Below are 18,548 nucleotides of genomic sequence, written 5' to 3' on the forward strand. Positions count from 1 at the left end.
GCCATTTCTGAAGAAGGGTCTAGGCCCGAAACGTCAGCCTTCCTGCTCCTCTGATGCTGCTTGGCCTGCTGTGTTCATCCAGCTCTACGCCTTGTTATCTCTGTTATGACATGGTTTGCTTTTTGTGCACTAACCCATTCTCACCTACTCTTACACCTACTATCACATTATATGGGTTGCATTCAGTACAGCTCACCCTTTTTCCCCCCGTTCTGAGCTCTTATCATTTATTCAGTCCAGCTTTTCTTCTGTCCTAGCCTACTATCCATAATCTCCTTGTTTACCTACTTGTTTCATATCTCTTTCTTTCTGGGCTCCATCTTCACCTTTGTGCTCATCTCTCTCCTTCACCACCCCTCCTCTACCTTGTCTTCTGCATAAATACCATCCTCTCCTCATTGCTAACAGTTCTGATGAGGAGTAATTGGACTCAAACTATTAACTCTGCTTTCTTCCCACAAATGCTGCCAGACCTGCTGAATTTCTTCAAAAATTTGTTTTTCTTACTGAAATATCTTTAGTGGTCCCAACATTGCCATTACCTTACCAATACAATTCAACTTCAACCAATACCATTAACAAGCTGTGCCATGTGACCGTGTCAAATGCTGCCCTACAAAGTTCCACTGAAAGGAACAAAATGCTCATACAAGAAAAAAAACAGTTCACCTTCTCTTTTTCCTGTGGTTTTACTCCTGGACCAGTGGAGGAAGAGGCCACTTTATCTTTGCCCTGATACAAGAAACAAACTTTATTTAATTATAAAGAATGAAAGCAACTGGTAAAACTGCAAGACAAATATACAGAAATGCTTCAGCATTCCACAGCCCATTGTCACATAATGTCAGTGTGAACTACAAATAATCAATAAGTTGACCTGAAAGGCACTTAGCTACCACACAGCAGGACTAACCAAACAAGTGTGTAATGGTGATTTTGATTAATTGGGTAAATTTTATTTTGTAATTCTGTCAGATTTCTTGCAAGCTTTAATATCTTTAATTTGATTTCTACTACTGCAAAATAAATTATCTATTTTAATGTCAGTCTATTGTAGAAATGTTTTTCAATGTTCATTCATTAAAACACAAATTGATTGAAATAATGTTGGCTTGACTCAAACTTTGAACCAAACCTTAGGATCAGGTTGTTCTTTAAATCTGTAATCAGGGGGTATAGATCCTTCAGTTTCTCCCACTCGCTCAGCTTTCTTCTTAGTAACATCTGATTCCTGAAAATGAACAATTATTCAAAATTAAAATTCAAACATTAAGCTTCAATATCCATACTTCGTGCTTCAACAAAATGATAAATGGAATTAAGTGAATCAAAACTTTGAAAAAGCTGACTGCAAATGTGGAGAGCAAGATTGATAATGAAAATACATGAAGGATGCTCCACATGCAGTTGCATGCTATTTAAGCTAAATTTGCATAAAACCAGTTTAATGCATACATCAGAGGGATTGGGATTGTACATGTCAGAAGTATATGGGAAGAATACCATCACAGCCTAATCTGTCAAAAGAATTGGTTCATTTACACAAACTCAACCTCTAATGACCCATCAGACAGATATTCTAAATCACTTTCTCCATTATTAGTGATTATTGCCTTTAGGTTCATATCTTAAAGCTTGACGGTAGTTTTAGTCAGAAAACCAAGCAAAGGCAGACAAAAATGTCTTGAAGTACTTCAGATATTTTTCAACATTAGGGGCATTATACATTCATGTAGTTATTGATGTAGGAGGATCAGGAAAGTTATTTAATCATACCTTGAGCAAGGAGAAGTAACAGGCTTGGTTATTTATTAAAATGTGCAATCGGATCACAAATAGAGGAACTAAGTATAGCACATGGTACCATTAGTATTATTGTTGGACTTGGGTAAGGGCAATGCTGCCAACAGAATATTTTCATATGCATAGATATATATTTAGCTCTAACATAACATCATCTGTTGATCTATTCTATAAGTACTAAGTGATTAAGATTATCAGGAGACAAACTTTATTTCTACCTTCACCTCAGGACCAGTATATTTTGGACCTGAATCATCTGGTGCTTCTGATGGAAGTGTTCCTGCGAGCAGGTCAAATGGATCTTCACCCTTTACAAACAAAATACACTTTTTCAATTTGTGATAAAGCTGAATGGAAATATATCTTGACAGTGGTGAAAAATGTTACTGAAAGCAACTAAACAGTTCTTCCTTTGAATATGAAGAACGTGGTGATATTACTCTAGTGCTATTAAGGGTCACTCAGGCAATTCAGGTCTTACTGGAGTACTTCTGAAGAAAGGTCTAGGCCCGAAACGTCAGCTTTCCTGCTCCCCTGATGCTGCTTGGCCTGCTGTGTTCATCCAGCTCTACACCTTGTTATCTTAAACAACTGTACTTCACACATTTTTCAACTACCTACTCCAGATGGGAGCTCAACCCTGGAAAATGTGAAGGAGAATAATGAAGAATTTTGTTTTGACAGTCACGGGTTTGGTGAATTTTAAAGCTGTTTTTGTGAATAAAATGGGGAGAAGCACAATGCTGGAATTTTGCCTGAATATGTATGGAGCTGGCTTCAAAACAGACTTTGAAATTTCGTTCAACAGTTCTTCCTTTGAATGTGAAGAACGTGGTGATATTACTCTAGTGCTATTAAGGGTCACTCAGACAATTCAGGTCTCACTGGAGTACAGGAATGTGATGGCTGTTGCGATAGGATGTGCCTACACCTTTTAAGGATGTAGATCTTAAACTACTGTCCATCACTACCCACCTCAATAGGATACAATGTATTAGTCCTGTAATTTGTTCGGCAGCCTGATGCAACAGTAGCAAGAGTCAGATGTGCTGTATAGAGAATTCCAGTGAACATTCTCTGTACTTAGTCTTACCTTCAAATAAAGAGCCCATGTTACTAATTCACCAATCCTCACAAGTAATTGCTACAGTTATGGAGAAGAAAAGAATATACAATGACAACAAGAGGTCTGTACACCAGGACTTGTGTTGTCAAACATTTGCTGATGTAGTTTTGAACTGGTGTTGGATTAACTGATCAGTGTAACCGTTCAAAAGACGTGGTTGCCAAGCTGAAGTGATGCTGATCTATCATGGTCATTATTTTGCCAGAGGTACCCGAAATCTCAAAGATTCATGGTTTGCAGAATTTATACATTTCACATCTTATGATTTCTCACTTACCTTTGTAGCACTTTTACTTGCCGACACAGCCGATGAAGCTTTTGAAGGTGCCTGTGCAAGAAAGAACGTTCGGTTTTTAGTTTCTCCCCAATTAACTTACAACTGTCCTTTCAGAATCTCTACCGTGTAGCCTTTAGTTCTGTCCACCACAATATTTTTGCAGTGACCAATTTATTCAACCAGATCTTCCACTTTTAATTCCCTAGTCCCAAAAACTATTATTCTCTCACCTCAGCTCTTCCCCTGCTCTGGCCTCCTCCTCTGCTCCCTTGCAGACTTAAATGAACACCGAGTGTCATTCATCCCCAAATGTGGCTGGCCCACATGAAAGCTATTGGTTCCTGCTCCCATCTGTCAAAACTTCTCATCATTCTTGGATCATCCTGGAATGCCAAGATGACCCTTTTTCTTTTCTCTATTGCAAACCAACTTCTTAAACCCCTCTCCTCTCCACCCTCATTTCCAACAGAAAATGCAAAGCGTTTATGAACTTCTTCATTTCCAAGATCAAGATCATCCAATCACTGCCTCTAAAATTGTCAACAGCCTATTTGTATCAAAATGCTCTTCAGCCCTTGCCCGGAATATGCGTCTTAGTCTAGTTTCTTTACTAAAACCCTGCATGCACTCTCTAAGTTCACTTTATCCATGAAATCCATCTCCAGCTAATTCAACCTTATTCCCACTGAACTACTGGCCACCCACTTTCCTTACTTTATCTTCACCTTAGCCTATATTGTTAACAGCTCAGGTGTTCTCTCTCTTTAATCTACCATCACCATCCATCTCCTCAAAAGAACAATCCTGGACTCAAAAGTCATTGCAAACACCTCACCGTCTTCAACCTCCCTTTCCACTACAGTTCTTGAATGCGTGGTAATCTTCCAAATCTGTGCCCATTGTTCCCAGAACTCCATGCTTTTATTTATTCACTCATTGCACATAGGTGTCACTAGCAGGTCCAGCACTTATTCTCTATCCCTAGCTGTGCTTCAAATGATGGTGGTGAGCTGTCTTCTTGAACCACTGCAGTTTATGTTCTGCAGGTAGACTCACATTGCTGCTAGGGAGAACCCTCAAGAATTTTGACCCATTGACTTGGAAGGAACAGGGATATATTCATGGTGATGAGTGGCTTGGAGGAGAATTTATACCTGGTTGTGTTCGCATGTATCTGCTGCCCTTGTCCTTCCAGATGGAAGTAGTCAGGTGTTTGGAAGGTGTTGTCTAAGAAACCTTGGTAAATTTGTGCAGTGCATCTTGTAGATGGTCCACATTGCTACTACTGAGTATCAGTTGTGGAGGGAGTGGATGTCTGTGGATTTGGACTGAGAAATATTCTATCCTGACTTGTGCCTTGTAGATGGTGGACAGACTTTGGGGAGTCAGGAGGTGAGCTACTCACTGCAAATTTCCTAACCTCTGGCCTGCTCATTTAATCCCTTAATAGTAGGAGATTCAGTGATGGTAAAGCCATTGAATGTAAAGAGATGATGGTTAGATTCTCACTTGTAGCAGACGTTCACTGCGTGGCATTTGAGTGGTGTGAATGTCACTTGTCCCTTGTCAGTCCAAACCTGGATATTGTCCAAGGCTTGCTGCATTTCAATATAGATTGCTTCAGTATCTGAGAAGTCATGAGTGGCAATGAACATTGTGCAATCAAATTACGATGGAGGGAATGTCATTGTTAAAGCAGTTGAAGATGGTTGGGCCTAGAACACAACCTTGAGGTAGTGTTCCCACACCTTTACCTCTGGTGTTGTAGTAGGGTTGATGTATTTGCATGGCACATAAGAGCAGGGTTCCTGCTCCTCTTTAAGATAAAGAGAAAGAAAGTTTAAACTAAGAAAGACTGCTGATTATGAATAAAAGCAAACACTGTGCATGGGTCTGTACAAGTGAGAGATATGGTTCACAGCATATCAGATTGGAAAACCAAATATAGAAGGCAGTTTTGAGAACTCGCATACAATTCTACCTTCCTAACTTTAATTCTGTTACAGAAGCTAACAGTTGGAGATTGTTGCCATACCTCCTTCAGCACAGGCGGTGGAGCTACAGAATGAGAGGTTGCAGCTGAACATTTTGAAATCGGAGCTGCAGAGCCGAGGCCAAAGTCTGCTGACAGAGAATCCAGGGCGTCACCTTCAGATATACCCTGTAATGACAATACAATAAATATGTAGTTAGTTCACCTCAAAAGATATTTTAAGCATGCAGATATCAAGGTTTGCCTCAACCCTCAATATTGCAGCACAAGATAAAATACCAATACCACCAGCAGTAATTGCCTTTAGTTTTCTGGGTGACCTCTGTCAACGGCACTTCACAACAGCTAGTAGGTTGCGCAAGAGTGATGGACAGTTTCCAAGTTGACTGGAAACGGCAAGCACTACTGAGACAAGATAAAGACTTTTGCAAAACCCACGACTACTTTTAATAATAGTCTGTGCCCTAATATAGCTGCATGCAAGCTATGGATTCCAAATACGTTTTGAAAACAAGCACACACACCAAACCTACACGACAGTTCAACAGAGATAGTAAGAACTGCTGATGCTGGAGTCAGAGATAACACAGTGTGGAGCTGGAGGAACACAGCAGGCCAGGCAGTATCAGAGGAACAGGAAAGCTGACGTGTTGGGTCAGGACCCTTCTTCAGAAATGGGGAAGGGGTAGGGAGCTCAGAAATAAATAGAGTGGAGGGGTGGGGCTGGGGAAGTTAGGTGGGATGGTGATAGGTTAGTGCAGGTAGGGAGTGGTGGGGATTGGTCAGTGAGGTGGGAGGAGCAGATAGGAGGGAGAGAAGATGGACAGGTTGTGTCAGGTCAAGGAGGTGGGGATGAGAGAGAGGTTTGATCATGGGATGAGGCCGGGGGTGGGGAGATTTTGAAACTGGTAAAGTCCACATTGAGAGCATTGGGTTGTAGGCTCCCAAGGCAGAATATGATGTGCTGCTACTCCAGTTTCTGGGTGGTGTCATTGTGACACTGGAGGAGATATGTCACCCAGGGAGTGGGAGGGGGTATTGAAATGATTTGTAACTAGAAAGTGTTGCCGTTTGTCGCGAACAGAGCACAGGTGCTCTACAAAGTGGTCTCTGAGCCTTCGCTTGGTCTCACCGACGTAGAGGAGGCCACATTGGGAGCAGCAGATGCAGTAGACCACGTTGGGGGATGTGCAGGTGAACCTCTGTCTAATGTGGAAGGCTTTCTGGGTTCCTTGGGTGGAGGTGAGGGTGGAGGTGGAGGCGTAGGGGCAGGTATAGCACTTCCTGCGGTTGCAGGGAAAGGTGCCGGGGTGGTGGGGCTATTGGAGTGTGTGGAGCAGACAAGAGCGGTCCCTCTGGAAGGCAGATCAGGGTGGGGAGGGAAATATATCCTTGGTTGTGGGGTCAGATTGCAGGTGTGGCAGAGAATGAAACGTTGAATCCGAAGGTTAGTGGAATGATACGTGAGGACAAGGGAGATTCTGTCTTTGTTTTTGTTGTGAGGAGGGGATGTGAGGACAGAGGCGCGGGAAACGCAAGAGATGCAGTTGAGAGCATTTTTGACCACTGAAGGGGGGAAGGTGCGGTCCTTGAAATAAGACAACACCTGGGATGTTTGGGAATGGAATTCCCCACATTGGGAGCAGACGCGGCGGAGGAATTGGGAGTAGGGGAGTGCATTCTTGCAGGAAGGTGGGTGAGAGGAGGTGTAGTCCAGGTAGCTGTGGGAGTCGGTGGGCTTGAAATAGATATCGGTTTCGAGGCAATCACCAGAGATGGAGACAGAGGTCCAGGAAGGAGAGAGAGGTATCAGAGATTGTCCAGGTGAACTTGACAATTTAAAAGTTCTTCTTAATTTGAGCAGTTAAAAACACAAATGATAAAAGTAAGAGGTGTATTGGTGCTTTAGTTATTGATTGGCCCAAATATAATTTTTTTATTCTTAACATTCCTCATTCCCATGTAGACCCATACTTTCCTTGCACTATAAGAAGCAGGGTTCATATACCATATATACTTGAGTAAAAGTCGATCTCATGTAAAAGTCAAACCCCTATTTTTGGCCAAAAAATCTGGAATTTTCCATATACCTTGTGTAAAAATTGACCCTAGTTCTTCACAGATAACAGATCAACATTTTGTGAGTGAAGGTATTACCCTGTACATAAATATTGTGATGGGGAAATGAATCTCTCTTTTTCATGCTATTAAATGTTTTGTAGCCTACAGATTTCTTAAGTTTCTTAAGTTTAACACATTTCCTATGTAAGATAGACCTATATGCATTTACAACAACAGGAACAAAAACAAAGTTGCTGGAAAAGCTCAGCAGATCTGGCAGCATCTGTGCAGGAGAAAACAGAGTTAACGTTTCAGGTCTGGTGACCCTTCCTCAGAACTGCATTTACTTCACTATAATTACCGTATCCCTGATTCGGTCCTTCCTTCATGCAGGATTCGATTGAATGAGCAACTGCTGACAATTTCTCACGGCTACAATGATCAGTGAGATGGATTGAGAGTCAAATGTGTGATAATTTTTTTTTAAAATCAGAAATAAAAGCTTAAAATGTTAGTCTGAAAAACTAAAACAACAGCAGACGAGAGAAAACATAGGGAAATGAAAGAATTTGGCGCGAAAGTTTAAGACGCATCAGGTCAGTGTCAGGTAACAATCATCCTTTGTGTGCAGCTCAGCTGAGCTCAGTTCCCCTGTAACACTGAATTTCAGTCCCTCTAAAGTGATATCCATGTAATAGTCGACATCATAAATTTAACTTTAAAAAAGTCTAAAAATTCGACTTTTACACACGTGTATATGGTATTCATCCCTTCAGTACATTTTCACACACCACGTCGTGATAAGTTAATACTGGAAGAAAACTGAAGTGCCAATACCTACCAATAAGTGCCACTATGAATGAGGTGCTGCTGTTGAACATACATGTGAATCTCTTCTTAACATAATAAAGGAATTATTTACTTAAGGAATGCATTCCCAGAAATTCAAAATGAATTTTAAAGAATCCGTGACTGTACTGAAAGTAGATATGTGAACTTTGTTTTGAATCTACTCTATACTCAATCAATTGAGCCCTAAAATAGGATGTGATTGAGTTAAATAGTTATTCTTTTCAACAGTTTAGCTGCAGAAAACCAAATGCTCCTTTTAAAACAAAATTAAGCTTTCATTGCTCCGTTACCTTTGGCTTTGTTTCTGGATGTGTGGGTGAAGGACCCTTTTTACCTTGATCCTGTTGTAAAGAGAAAATTGTTGTAAAATTCTTCTAAGGCATATCAGAATTATTTTAAATTTAGGGAAACCTGTACAGCAGCAGGATAAATACAATGCAATAAATTGGTATTACTAATTCAATTTGCATATATTGCACACATACCAATGTAGATCTCAGTAATCAAAAACCAAAATATTGTTAAATATCACAATATTCACTATACCAGTTTAGCTAGATTAAATCAACAGATTGTGTTATTGTGTATTGATTTCAGTTTTCTTCATAATTCTCCTTACAACCATGGTGACCTATAATTTCATAGAATCCCTACAGTGTGGAAACAGGCCCTTCAGCCCAACAAGTTCACACCAACCTTCAGACTTCCCACCCAGACCCATCCCCCTTTCACCCTACTAATCTACACATCCCTGAACGCTACGGGCAATTTAGCATGGCCACTCCATCTAACCTGCATAGCTTTGGACTGTGGCAGGAAACCGGAGCACCCAGAGGAAACCCACGCAGACACGGGGAGAACGTGCAAACTCCGCACAGACAGTTGCCCGAGAGTGGAATTGAACCCGGGTCCCTGGTGCTGTGAGGCAGCAGTGCTAACCACTGAGCCACCATGCCACCCTGAATTTCAAGTCAATTTCAATTGTTGCATCATTATTGTGGAATCTTTTATTTGCAACAGACCGTTGTACAGAAGTTTGATGTCAAAAATAATACTAGTTATATTTAAAAGATGTTGAAATTTCTTCTTTGCAGAAGGGGTTTACAACTGAGATCCTCTGTACTGTCAAATTAGGGATAAGTTCGGAGATCACATCTGTGGCATAAAGCCACCTCTGCCAACAATGTCAATCATTTCTCGTTCAGCAATTTTAAAGGAAGGAAAAGCATGGCAAAGGAAGTACACTTTAACTTCTCATAGGTTTTCGAGCTCAGAGTTGTCCCTGTATCATGACAGTAAAAGTGGATTCGAATTATTATTGACTGACTGAACCTTGGGATCAGATGGCTCTGTAAATCTGTACTCAGGAGGTATTGATTCTTCTGTTTCTCCAACACGCTCAGCCTTTTTCTTGGAATCACTGGATTCCTGCCAATAAAACAAAAACGCAAAAAATATATCTAAATTACATAAATATTAAGGTTCAATATTTATTTATGGCACTTTGATGACTGGTGGGATTAATCTGTAATGACAGCCTCCTGAAAATGCTGGAGAAATTCAAAATGTCTAGCAGTATTCTGTGGAGGGAGAAACAGAGCTAATATTTCAAGTTCAAAGTTACCCTTCTTCAGAATCAGTCACATCCGATGAATGGTCATTTTGGACTCAAAATTTTAACTCTGAGTCTCCACTGATACTGCCATATCTACTGAGTTTTTCCAACACTATTGCTTTTTTAAAATCAGCTTCTGGAGTACTTTGCTTTTATTATCATAGTTTTCAGGTTCAACTGAACACTCAAGATCAGGATAAATCTGTATAAGCATCAATGCAGCATCAAAAATGATTCACTTGCAATGAAAACGTGACTTCAGTGATGTCTGTACAAATTTTTGCCAGTCTTCTTCATACAGTTTTAATCATAGAATTGTACAATACATAGGGAAGAAGGGGTACTGTCCTGTGCTCCTCACTTAGAATATGCAGATATCGGGCTGAATTTTAGGGAGTGTCTCAGTTCCCTATCACTCCCATTAAGAAGTCAAGGAGCAGAGCACATCCACGATCCCAATGGCTGCCCCACAGCAATTTCACACAAGTCTCCCAAGTCCCTTCTTGGAGAGCCACAAACAATTGTACAGGTAGAAACTGTGCAGTCCCAGCACCGTCTGTGACCGCTCCTGTGATTCCAGGGGTGCAACAGTTCTGGAGTTAGTTCTCCTAGTGAGTGGGATGAGAGACTGTTGACTCAAATCTGAACATCTAAAGCTGCCAGACTTGTCGCATGGCTCGTCCCTGGCCCGCCATGGGGAAAATATCAGCAAAGGCAGGGCAAGGCATTAAACTGCCATCCAACATCTCCCTTATCCCTGTAAAACATCACATGGTTTGGGGGAAGACTAAATAGATAGGAATCTAGTCAAGTTAAACAAAGAACTTACATACTGGAGGCCTGAAACAAACAAAACCAGAAACAGCTGGAGAAGCTCAGTAGGTCTAGCAGCAATGGTGAAGAGAAAACAAAGTTAATGTTCTGAAAAAGGGTCACTGGACTCGAATTTCTGTTTTACTCTCCACAAACGCTGTCAAACCTGCTGAGTCTCTTCGGCAGTTTCTGTTTTTATTTGTTTTAGGAATCTAGTGGACCTGGGTTGTACTCTGAACTTCAACTCCCATCTCCTTAGTCCCTTTCTCCTTCATCTGGAATCTCACATTTTCCTGCTTACTGATTCTTGGAATATGACTTTTACTCTTTAGCATATAGTTCAACTTACCGATTGTTTTCTCAAAGTTTACTACTTCAGTTTCTCTTCATTGAACTGTAGCTCCCTACTTCACAAACCTTGTGCATTATTCCTCATAATTTGTCCTGTCCTTTATTTTAGTGTAGGTAGCAACATTTTTACATTTATTTACGATTATGTCCAAATAATTTACATAAATGGAAAACAAACGAGGTCCATAGATTCCTGGAAACATCACTAACCACATTCTGCTTATCATAAAAAACCTCTTTCTCCTATTCATACATGTAAAAAATAAAAAGTGAGTAAACACCACTGTGCTCTTTGGTGATTCATCAGAGTGCAAAGTCTCTAGCACTATGCTTAAAGCTTAATAAGGCTAGTATCTTACTCTTTGCTTTCTATCTTTTAACCTCTCTAGGTATTAATATCAGTCACTTTAACTTCCAAAACAAATCTCTTAGATGTTAAACTAACATATCAACTGCCTACATCTGTGGATGTAAAAGATCCCAGTCTATTATTTAAATTTTGTATCATGAAATAATTGCCATATTTAGGTAGGTATCAGTAACCATACTTCAAAACTACCTCAGTGGCTGGGAGCATTACAGGATGCATGCTGAATGCTATATAAATTGAGTGACATCTATCATTCTTTTGTGTTTATATGATACAATCAAGAGAATTCTTATTCTTAGATTTAATACATCACAATAAGATTTCCTGTGTACCTTAACCTCCGGCCCAGTATATTTAGGAATAGAAGGATCTGGTCCTTGTGATGGAAGTGTGTCCACAAGCTGGTCCACAGCACTCAACATGGGTTTTTTATCCTTTCAAAGACAAAATGAACACATTTCAGTTTTAATACTGTTCTTAGTTACAATGTACCTAGAGAACACTTGGGCACATATGTAAAAACAAACATCACATATTGCATAAAAATATCATGCAGTACAGACATTTCAGCTGAACATTTACCTGATTCAGATCTTGGTTGATAGGGAACCAAAGCAGGGAATTGGAATATACACCTAACATCTAATTGAATGTTACAACAGCCTTGAGCAGCCTACTTCTTCTCCTATGGAATTAGAAACGGTCTATGTTGATGTGATTATGTTACAGAAAGTTGCACTTCAACAATTTCTTCTGCTCGGAAGCTTCTTACTTTCCCAAATCAACAAGTATCATTATTTGCAATCACTTTTCATAGTTATTTAAATTAAAGAGTTCGCACCCACTGACAATTACAAGCATACTCCATTAAATCACTCTTCACACAATCCTAAGTTTCAGCAGCATTTATCATATCACTTAACTGGACTTCACAGTACACCCAATCTTCAACCACGCTAACAGCTAGTTCAATCTTTATGTTTTGTGTTTTAACCACAACCAGGTCACCTAATTATTATCACATGTCCTCAAATACATGCCCATATCACTCCTGACTCACCTGCCTGATTATTACCCTCACTGAATGCAATCTTTGGGTGCATACATGCTTTCCACACATAGGTCTGTCATGCTGCACTTCAGGAGAACAAGCACAAAATAAAGGAAAGGGAGATCTACTACCATGAATTGTGAAGCTAGCTAATGGAGAACAGAAGGCTTTTGACTTAAGTGACAGGTCAGCATCCCAGGGAATTGGAGATGGCAAGACTTTGACTTCATGGGGACAACTTTAAATATGTCTGACCCACAGCTCAAAATACAATCTCTCTACAGATGCTGCCTGACCTGTTGAGTATTTCCAGAATTTTCTGTTTTTCAGATTTTCAGCACTTGCAGTACTTTTCTAAATTAGTGCTCAAAAGGTTTTAGCCTGGAGTGACACCCCATCCCTCCATTCCAGCAAAAGAACGGGGTTCTTGACATTCAGCCTCTTGTGTTTTTCACAGCAGTTAAGATGAAATAAAAGTAAGGAACCACTGTCATTTGGAAACAACTCACTGCCAGCAAAAATACTATGAAACCTTAACTTCAAAACAAACATAAATGCTCTAAGATCAACAAATGATTGCAGCAAGAGATTAGAAAATATGTGGATGTAAAGAGCAGAAACCAAGCCAACAAAAACTTCCTGCTCACCACTGTTGATGATCTGAATTTTGACGAGGCCAAATTGTAAAATGAACAGCCAAAAACTAGCAGCTGAAATTAAACATGTTTTCCAGTCTGCCAACATCTATTGCATATAAATGTGCAGGGTAATTATTCCTGCTTTATTGAATAATACTTACAATTGGAACTACAACAATATCAATTACATTAACTAGTTTGCAAATCCTAACCAATGGCTTTAAATTTTATGCTATCATTGAGGCAGCCTGTTCTCATTCAATATGGCAGCTTCAAGATCCACGTCTTGTTCCCTTCTTTTCGTCCAAGAACTTAGAAGCACGTTATGTTGAACTTCTGATCTCACATTTCATCTCAAAACAACACTTTTTGACAACATTTTAATGTGAAATATCTTTTTCAGACTGATGTTTTGATTATTAATTGTATCAGTTCATCTGGTAGGAGAAATATGAAATTACTTTAACCTCCAATTATTCTTCTAGAGATGCAATTCTTGTTTTCTTCCAGTCAATACTACAACTTTCCAAAGACTTAATAAAGGTTGCTTTTAAGGTGAGCACCTCCTTATCAATCATCTTGGTTACCTTACTTACAGTTTGCCTTCATCTTCTAAATGCCTTGATAGTAAATCTTCTTTGAAAGGCATACTGTTGGCATATTCTGTAACTCTGCGATATGATTGCTTAGTGTTCAATGAGGGATTAGACTAAAATTAGACAGTCACCAGTCCATAATTGTGTTTGCTGGAGATGCGATATGCAGATACTTATTCACAAGTAAAAACAGTAACTCCAGATTTAAATGATGCTGATGGAAAGGAAGAAGGCCATTCAATCTATCACTCTCGCAAAGACTATTTGAAAGAACTACACAATTTGTCCGAACCTCCAGCTTTTTAAAAAATTAAATCATAGGAGAAGGGTGTCACTGGCAAGGCCAGCATTTATTACCCATCCCTATTTGCTCCTCGGAAGGTGGTTATGAGCTGCTTTTCAAACTGCTCCAGTCCATTTGCTGTGGCTGGGCGCACAGTGCTGTTAGGGAAAGTTTTCCAAGATTTTCACCCACTGTCAATGAAGGAATGCCAATGTGATTCCAAAGAAGGATACCAAGTGGCTCGGAGGGGAACTTGCAACTTGTAGTGTTCCCAGACGGTAGTGTTTTTGGGTTTGGAAGGTGCTGTCTAAGGATTTCTGGTGAATTTCTGCAATGCATCCAATAGCTGGTAACCAACCACTGCTACTGTGCATCAGTGAGAAAGGAGTGAACATTTGCGGATGTGGTGCCAGTCACACAGGCTGCTTTGGGCTAGATGGCATCAAGATTTTTTGAGTGCTGTTGAAGCTACACTCATCCAGGCAAGTATTTCATCACAGTCCTGACTTGTGTCTCGTAGATGGTGGACAGTCTTTGAGTCAGGAGGTGAGTTACTCACTGCAAGATTACTAACTTCTGATCTGCTCTTGTAGCCACAGCATTTACATGGCCTGTCTAGTTTAGCTTCTGGTCAATGGTACCCCCCAAGATGTTGATACTGAGCAGAATTCAATGATGGTAACATCATTGAATGCCAAAGGGCAATGATTAGACTCTCTTTTGTTTGAGAGTTACTACCGAAAATCTCCGTTTCAGGCCATGCATTCTGGAGCAATACAATCACGAGAGTCTTGAAATGTCCATTTTGGGTTCTTCTGTCTATTATCTTAAACCTGTGTCCTCTGACTACCAACTCTCCAGCCAGTAGAAACAGACTCTATCAAAACTTTTAATAATTTTGAACAATACTAAAGCTCTCAACCTTGGCTAATTATATTTTATGAAGCAGTCAAGTTGAGGTACATATACCTTAAAATCACCAATATATTTGATACTTTCTGATTTATATCCTACACCACATTTCATGCAATAAACAGATCTTTATACTACTTTGATGTAGGTCACCAGTGAATATGTACAGACAGCTAAATTAAAGACTAGTTCAATTTTTCATCTATGCTCTGTAACACTATTGTACTTATTGTACGCCATTTTATAAAACTCGGCAAAAAATAACTGTGACAGTTATCCTTAATGTGGTTATTTTAAACATCATTAATTACTTCTGCAAGATCTTTGTTAATTTTCATATTAATTAAGCATTCTTAAGTAAAATAGACAATGATTATAGAGATGTTTTATCTAATTAAATAGATTACTTTTCCATGCTAATTTTTACTTCCTTAACAAACAAAATTTATTAAAATAATCCTCGAGCGATCAGGCTGGGAATCACAAGACTACTGACTAATTTAGTTCAAAGACTGTTTGACTAGTGAAAATGGTTTAATCAGTTTACAGATACCCCAGGTGTTGTACTCCCCCGAGCACAGGTTTAGTAGAAATATCAGTCAACAGCATTTTCCCTCCAGTTGCAAAAAAATTCTGCTGACGGATCAAATGGTCTAACAATGAATTGTCACTATTCCTGATTTGTCATTTAGTTTCCAATCAGACTTCCAGTAATATTTTTATATCAATGGCTAGCTTGTATATGTAATTCTAAAACAGTCCAGAACATGTGATATTAGTCACAAGATTCAAATGAATAGTTGAGTAAGAATTCATTATTATTTCCAGTCTATACCTTAAAACATGCAGCAACTAGTCAAACAGTCAAATATGGGCAACTTTAAGAAATAGAGTTGCAGTCAAACATTTTGAAATGCAATAAATTTAATTTACTTCATTGTAAAGCTAATTTTGAAGAGCAATGCAAGTTTTTTTTAATCTCTAAATTAAACAAAAATATATATAATGACATGTGGTCATAAAGTCCATTCCTACCTGAAGCTTTGGCTCTGTAGTCTTGTGAACTGAAGCTTCTGGCATGGATTTTGTGGGAGACTTTTCCTTTGTATCCTTTAGATAATGAAGAAACAATTTTCAATACTTAGATCTCACCCTTCCGAAACTGTATACTGAGAGCACTGAGTCCTGCAGCTCACAGCTGCACACATTTACCCCATTGTACATGAGTTGATTCTTTGAAAGAGTTACCACTTGTTCACTCCCCTACTCTTCTGTCAGTTGCAGGGTAATTCCAGCTTGGCAAAACAGCAAGAAGTGGCATGACACAGAAAGCACTTCACTGAGAAAAATAGCATATGATGAAATGCTTTCTCCGGCTACAGCTGCTCAATGTTGTCCTTAAGGATCATCTGCAGTCACCACCATTGACAGTTAGCACCTCAGAGACCTACTGCTATGTTAACTGGGGTGTATAACATCTGATAGGAAGACAAAAACTCTTACAAGCCTCCTTTTAGTGATTTTGGTTGTTCCTATTTGTATTCCTTGCTCTGTTTGTATGTTATGATCTGCCTATACTGCGTGCAAAACAAAACTTTTCACTGTACTTAGGTACATGTGACAATAATAAATCAAATATTACAGTTGCTCCTCTGACCACAAAGCAATTTGTAGAAGGCTGTCATAAAGAAATAAATCTCAAAAGGTTTGAGTTCAAAATGTTCCATAGGTGTTTCATGAACCGTGAAAACATTCAAGTCGAAAAAAACGGAGTGAAATGCAAGCAAATTGTCCCCCAGTGCTTTCCACAGCCCAGGGCAGCAGAAGATCCCTTTAAGTACTGCCTGGCAATGATTACCTCTCATCTTCTATCAGCCATGATTTGTGATAGGAACATGAACTGGCAATGACCTTGGCAGTATGCCAAGAAAGAGTATTGGATCTTGGCTCTGATTGCCAGACATTAACATGCCCAAGCTATTTCTGGGAGAACCTCTGGGTGCCTAGATGAAAACAAACACAAAAATGCAGCATTAAGTCAGCACTTCCAATCCTTTCTTCCCATTCGTGGAATGTGGGCATTGCTGGCTGGGTCAGCCTTTCTTGCTCCTCACTTGCTGCACTTGAGAAGATGGTAGTGGGCTGCCTTCTTGATCCACTGCAGTCCATGTACTGCAGGTAGACCCACAATGACATTACAGCAGTAGTTCCAGGATTCTGAGCCAGTAATACTGAAGGAACGGTGATATATTTCCAAGTCAGGAAGATGATTGGCTTGGAGACAAGCTTGCAGGTGATCACGTTGCCATGCACCTGCTGTTTTTGTCCTTCTAGATAGAAGCGGTTGTGGGTTTGGAAGGTGCGATCTAAGGAGCCTTGGTGAATTTGTGTAGTGCATCTTGTAGATGGTACACATTGCTGCTGAGTGTCAGAGGCAGTGGAAGTGGATGTTTGTGCATGTGACACCAATCTAGAGGGCTACTTTGTTCCAGACAAGCTTTCTGAGTGTTGTTGGAGCTGCACTGATCAAGGCAAGTGGAGAACATTCCATCACAAACTTGACTTGTGCTTTATAGATGGTGGGCAGCTCTGGAGAGTCAGGTGGTCAGTTACCAGTTGCAGGCTTCCTTGCCTCTGACCTGCTGTTGTGGCCATTGTATTTATTTGGTTAGTTTAGTTTAATTTCCAGCCATAAAAACTCCCAGGATGTTGATAGTAGGGGATTCAGGGATGGTAACTCCTTTGAATGTTAATTTGGTTAGATTTTCTCTTGTTGGAGATGGTCATTGCCTGGCATTTGTGTGGCACAAATGTTACTTGCTAGCCCAAACCTGGATATTGTCCAGGTCTTACTGCATCGTCATGCAGTATTTTGGTCATGATAGGCTTCTCAAATTACAAGTATGAATAGGGTGGCAGTGACCCAAAAAATCACTGACAATATGTTAAGCTAAACAATTTCTCCTCAAGAACCAGTTTTTCAAGGTTATTCAGTGTTTGCAAAACATGGCTCATGTAATCTTTTTTTTGACTTCTTTAAATCCCAGTTAAAATGTCAGTTTTGATATAACTTACCACTGGGGCAGACCTGCTCCATCCCAGGCCCATTGTGCTTTGTGGTTGTTGCTGTTTCCCTCCAGTGGCTCCAGTTGGTTTTGTTGAATGGCTAGATGCGGACTTGTCCTGATGAAGCAATTCCGAAAAACAGCATTAAAAAAGCAGAAGCATGTAACAAATATGCTGTAAAAATGACCAGAGAAAAAAGTTCTCTTTCCATCAAACCAACTGAAATTTGTCTTAGGAAGTAGTAAACAAAAATAGGTGAACGTAGATGGACAACCTGTAGTATGCTCCGTCTGATTTCTTGAATTGAGTTTAAAATCAGCTGCTGAAAATGCTATGGCTCTCAGATCGTCTTTTCAATTTCACCCTCAGCTATTGATGAAATTCATATTTCTTCCTTTGTGTGGTGGTTGAATTAAATTTCAATCCTTATTGCTTTTCCCCTCCACCCAAACATTTAGACAATTCTCCCAAGCTGCCTTCTTTACTTTTAATGTTCATTATTATCTTCAACTTCCCTGAAAAAATTCTTGAAGACATGTTTAGAGCCATTTTGCTCTCTCCAGGACTTTCAACAGATGAAAATGAGATGGAAGGCATCATGTTGAATTCCTAACCCGAGAAACTGGCGGGACTGTTTTCTTTCATCCCCTTTGGAATCAGTCTGTAACACTGTCTACTAATTCACCTGCTACACATAAACAGAAGTAGACATTTAAAGCCAAAAAAGAAAGAACGAAATTA

At 39.7% G+C, this 18,548-nt stretch overlaps 2 protein-coding genes across 8 annotated transcripts in view; one reads left to right on the forward strand and one right to left on the reverse strand.

Moving 5' to 3' along the window:
• Nucleotides 1-18,548, forward strand: part of LOC109933509 (endoplasmic reticulum aminopeptidase 1) — a 263,565-nt gene that overhangs the window by 142,511 nt on the left and 102,506 nt on the right. The window lies entirely within an intron of this gene.
• Nucleotides 1-18,548, reverse strand: part of cast (calpastatin) — a 242,450-nt gene that overhangs the window by 60,308 nt on the left and 163,594 nt on the right. For all 6 annotated transcript variants that reach the window (XM_048595061.1, XM_048595063.1, XM_048595062.1 and 3 more), the window contains 10 exons: nt 17,817-17,924; nt 15,777-15,851; nt 11,594-11,695; nt 9,445-9,540; nt 8,403-8,453; nt 5,242-5,367; nt 3,207-3,257; nt 2,022-2,111; nt 1,136-1,231; nt 670-732 (listed from right to left, as the gene is read on the reverse strand). In XM_048595061.1, coding sequence (XP_048451018.1) covers nt 670-732; nt 1,136-1,231; nt 2,022-2,111; nt 3,207-3,257; nt 5,242-5,367; nt 8,403-8,453; nt 9,445-9,540; nt 11,594-11,695; nt 15,777-15,851; nt 17,817-17,924 — 858 coding nt within the window. The remainder of the gene's footprint in view (nt 1-669; nt 733-1,135; nt 1,232-2,021; nt 2,112-3,206; nt 3,258-5,241; nt 5,368-8,402; nt 8,454-9,444; nt 9,541-11,593; nt 11,696-15,776; nt 15,852-17,816; nt 17,925-18,548) is intronic.

This window comes from Rhincodon typus, chromosome 3 (assembly GCF_021869965.1).
Source record: "Rhincodon typus isolate 14 chromosome 3, sRhiTyp1.1, whole genome shotgun sequence".
Classification (NCBI taxonomy): Eukaryota; Metazoa; Chordata; class Chondrichthyes; order Orectolobiformes; family Rhincodontidae; genus Rhincodon; species Rhincodon typus.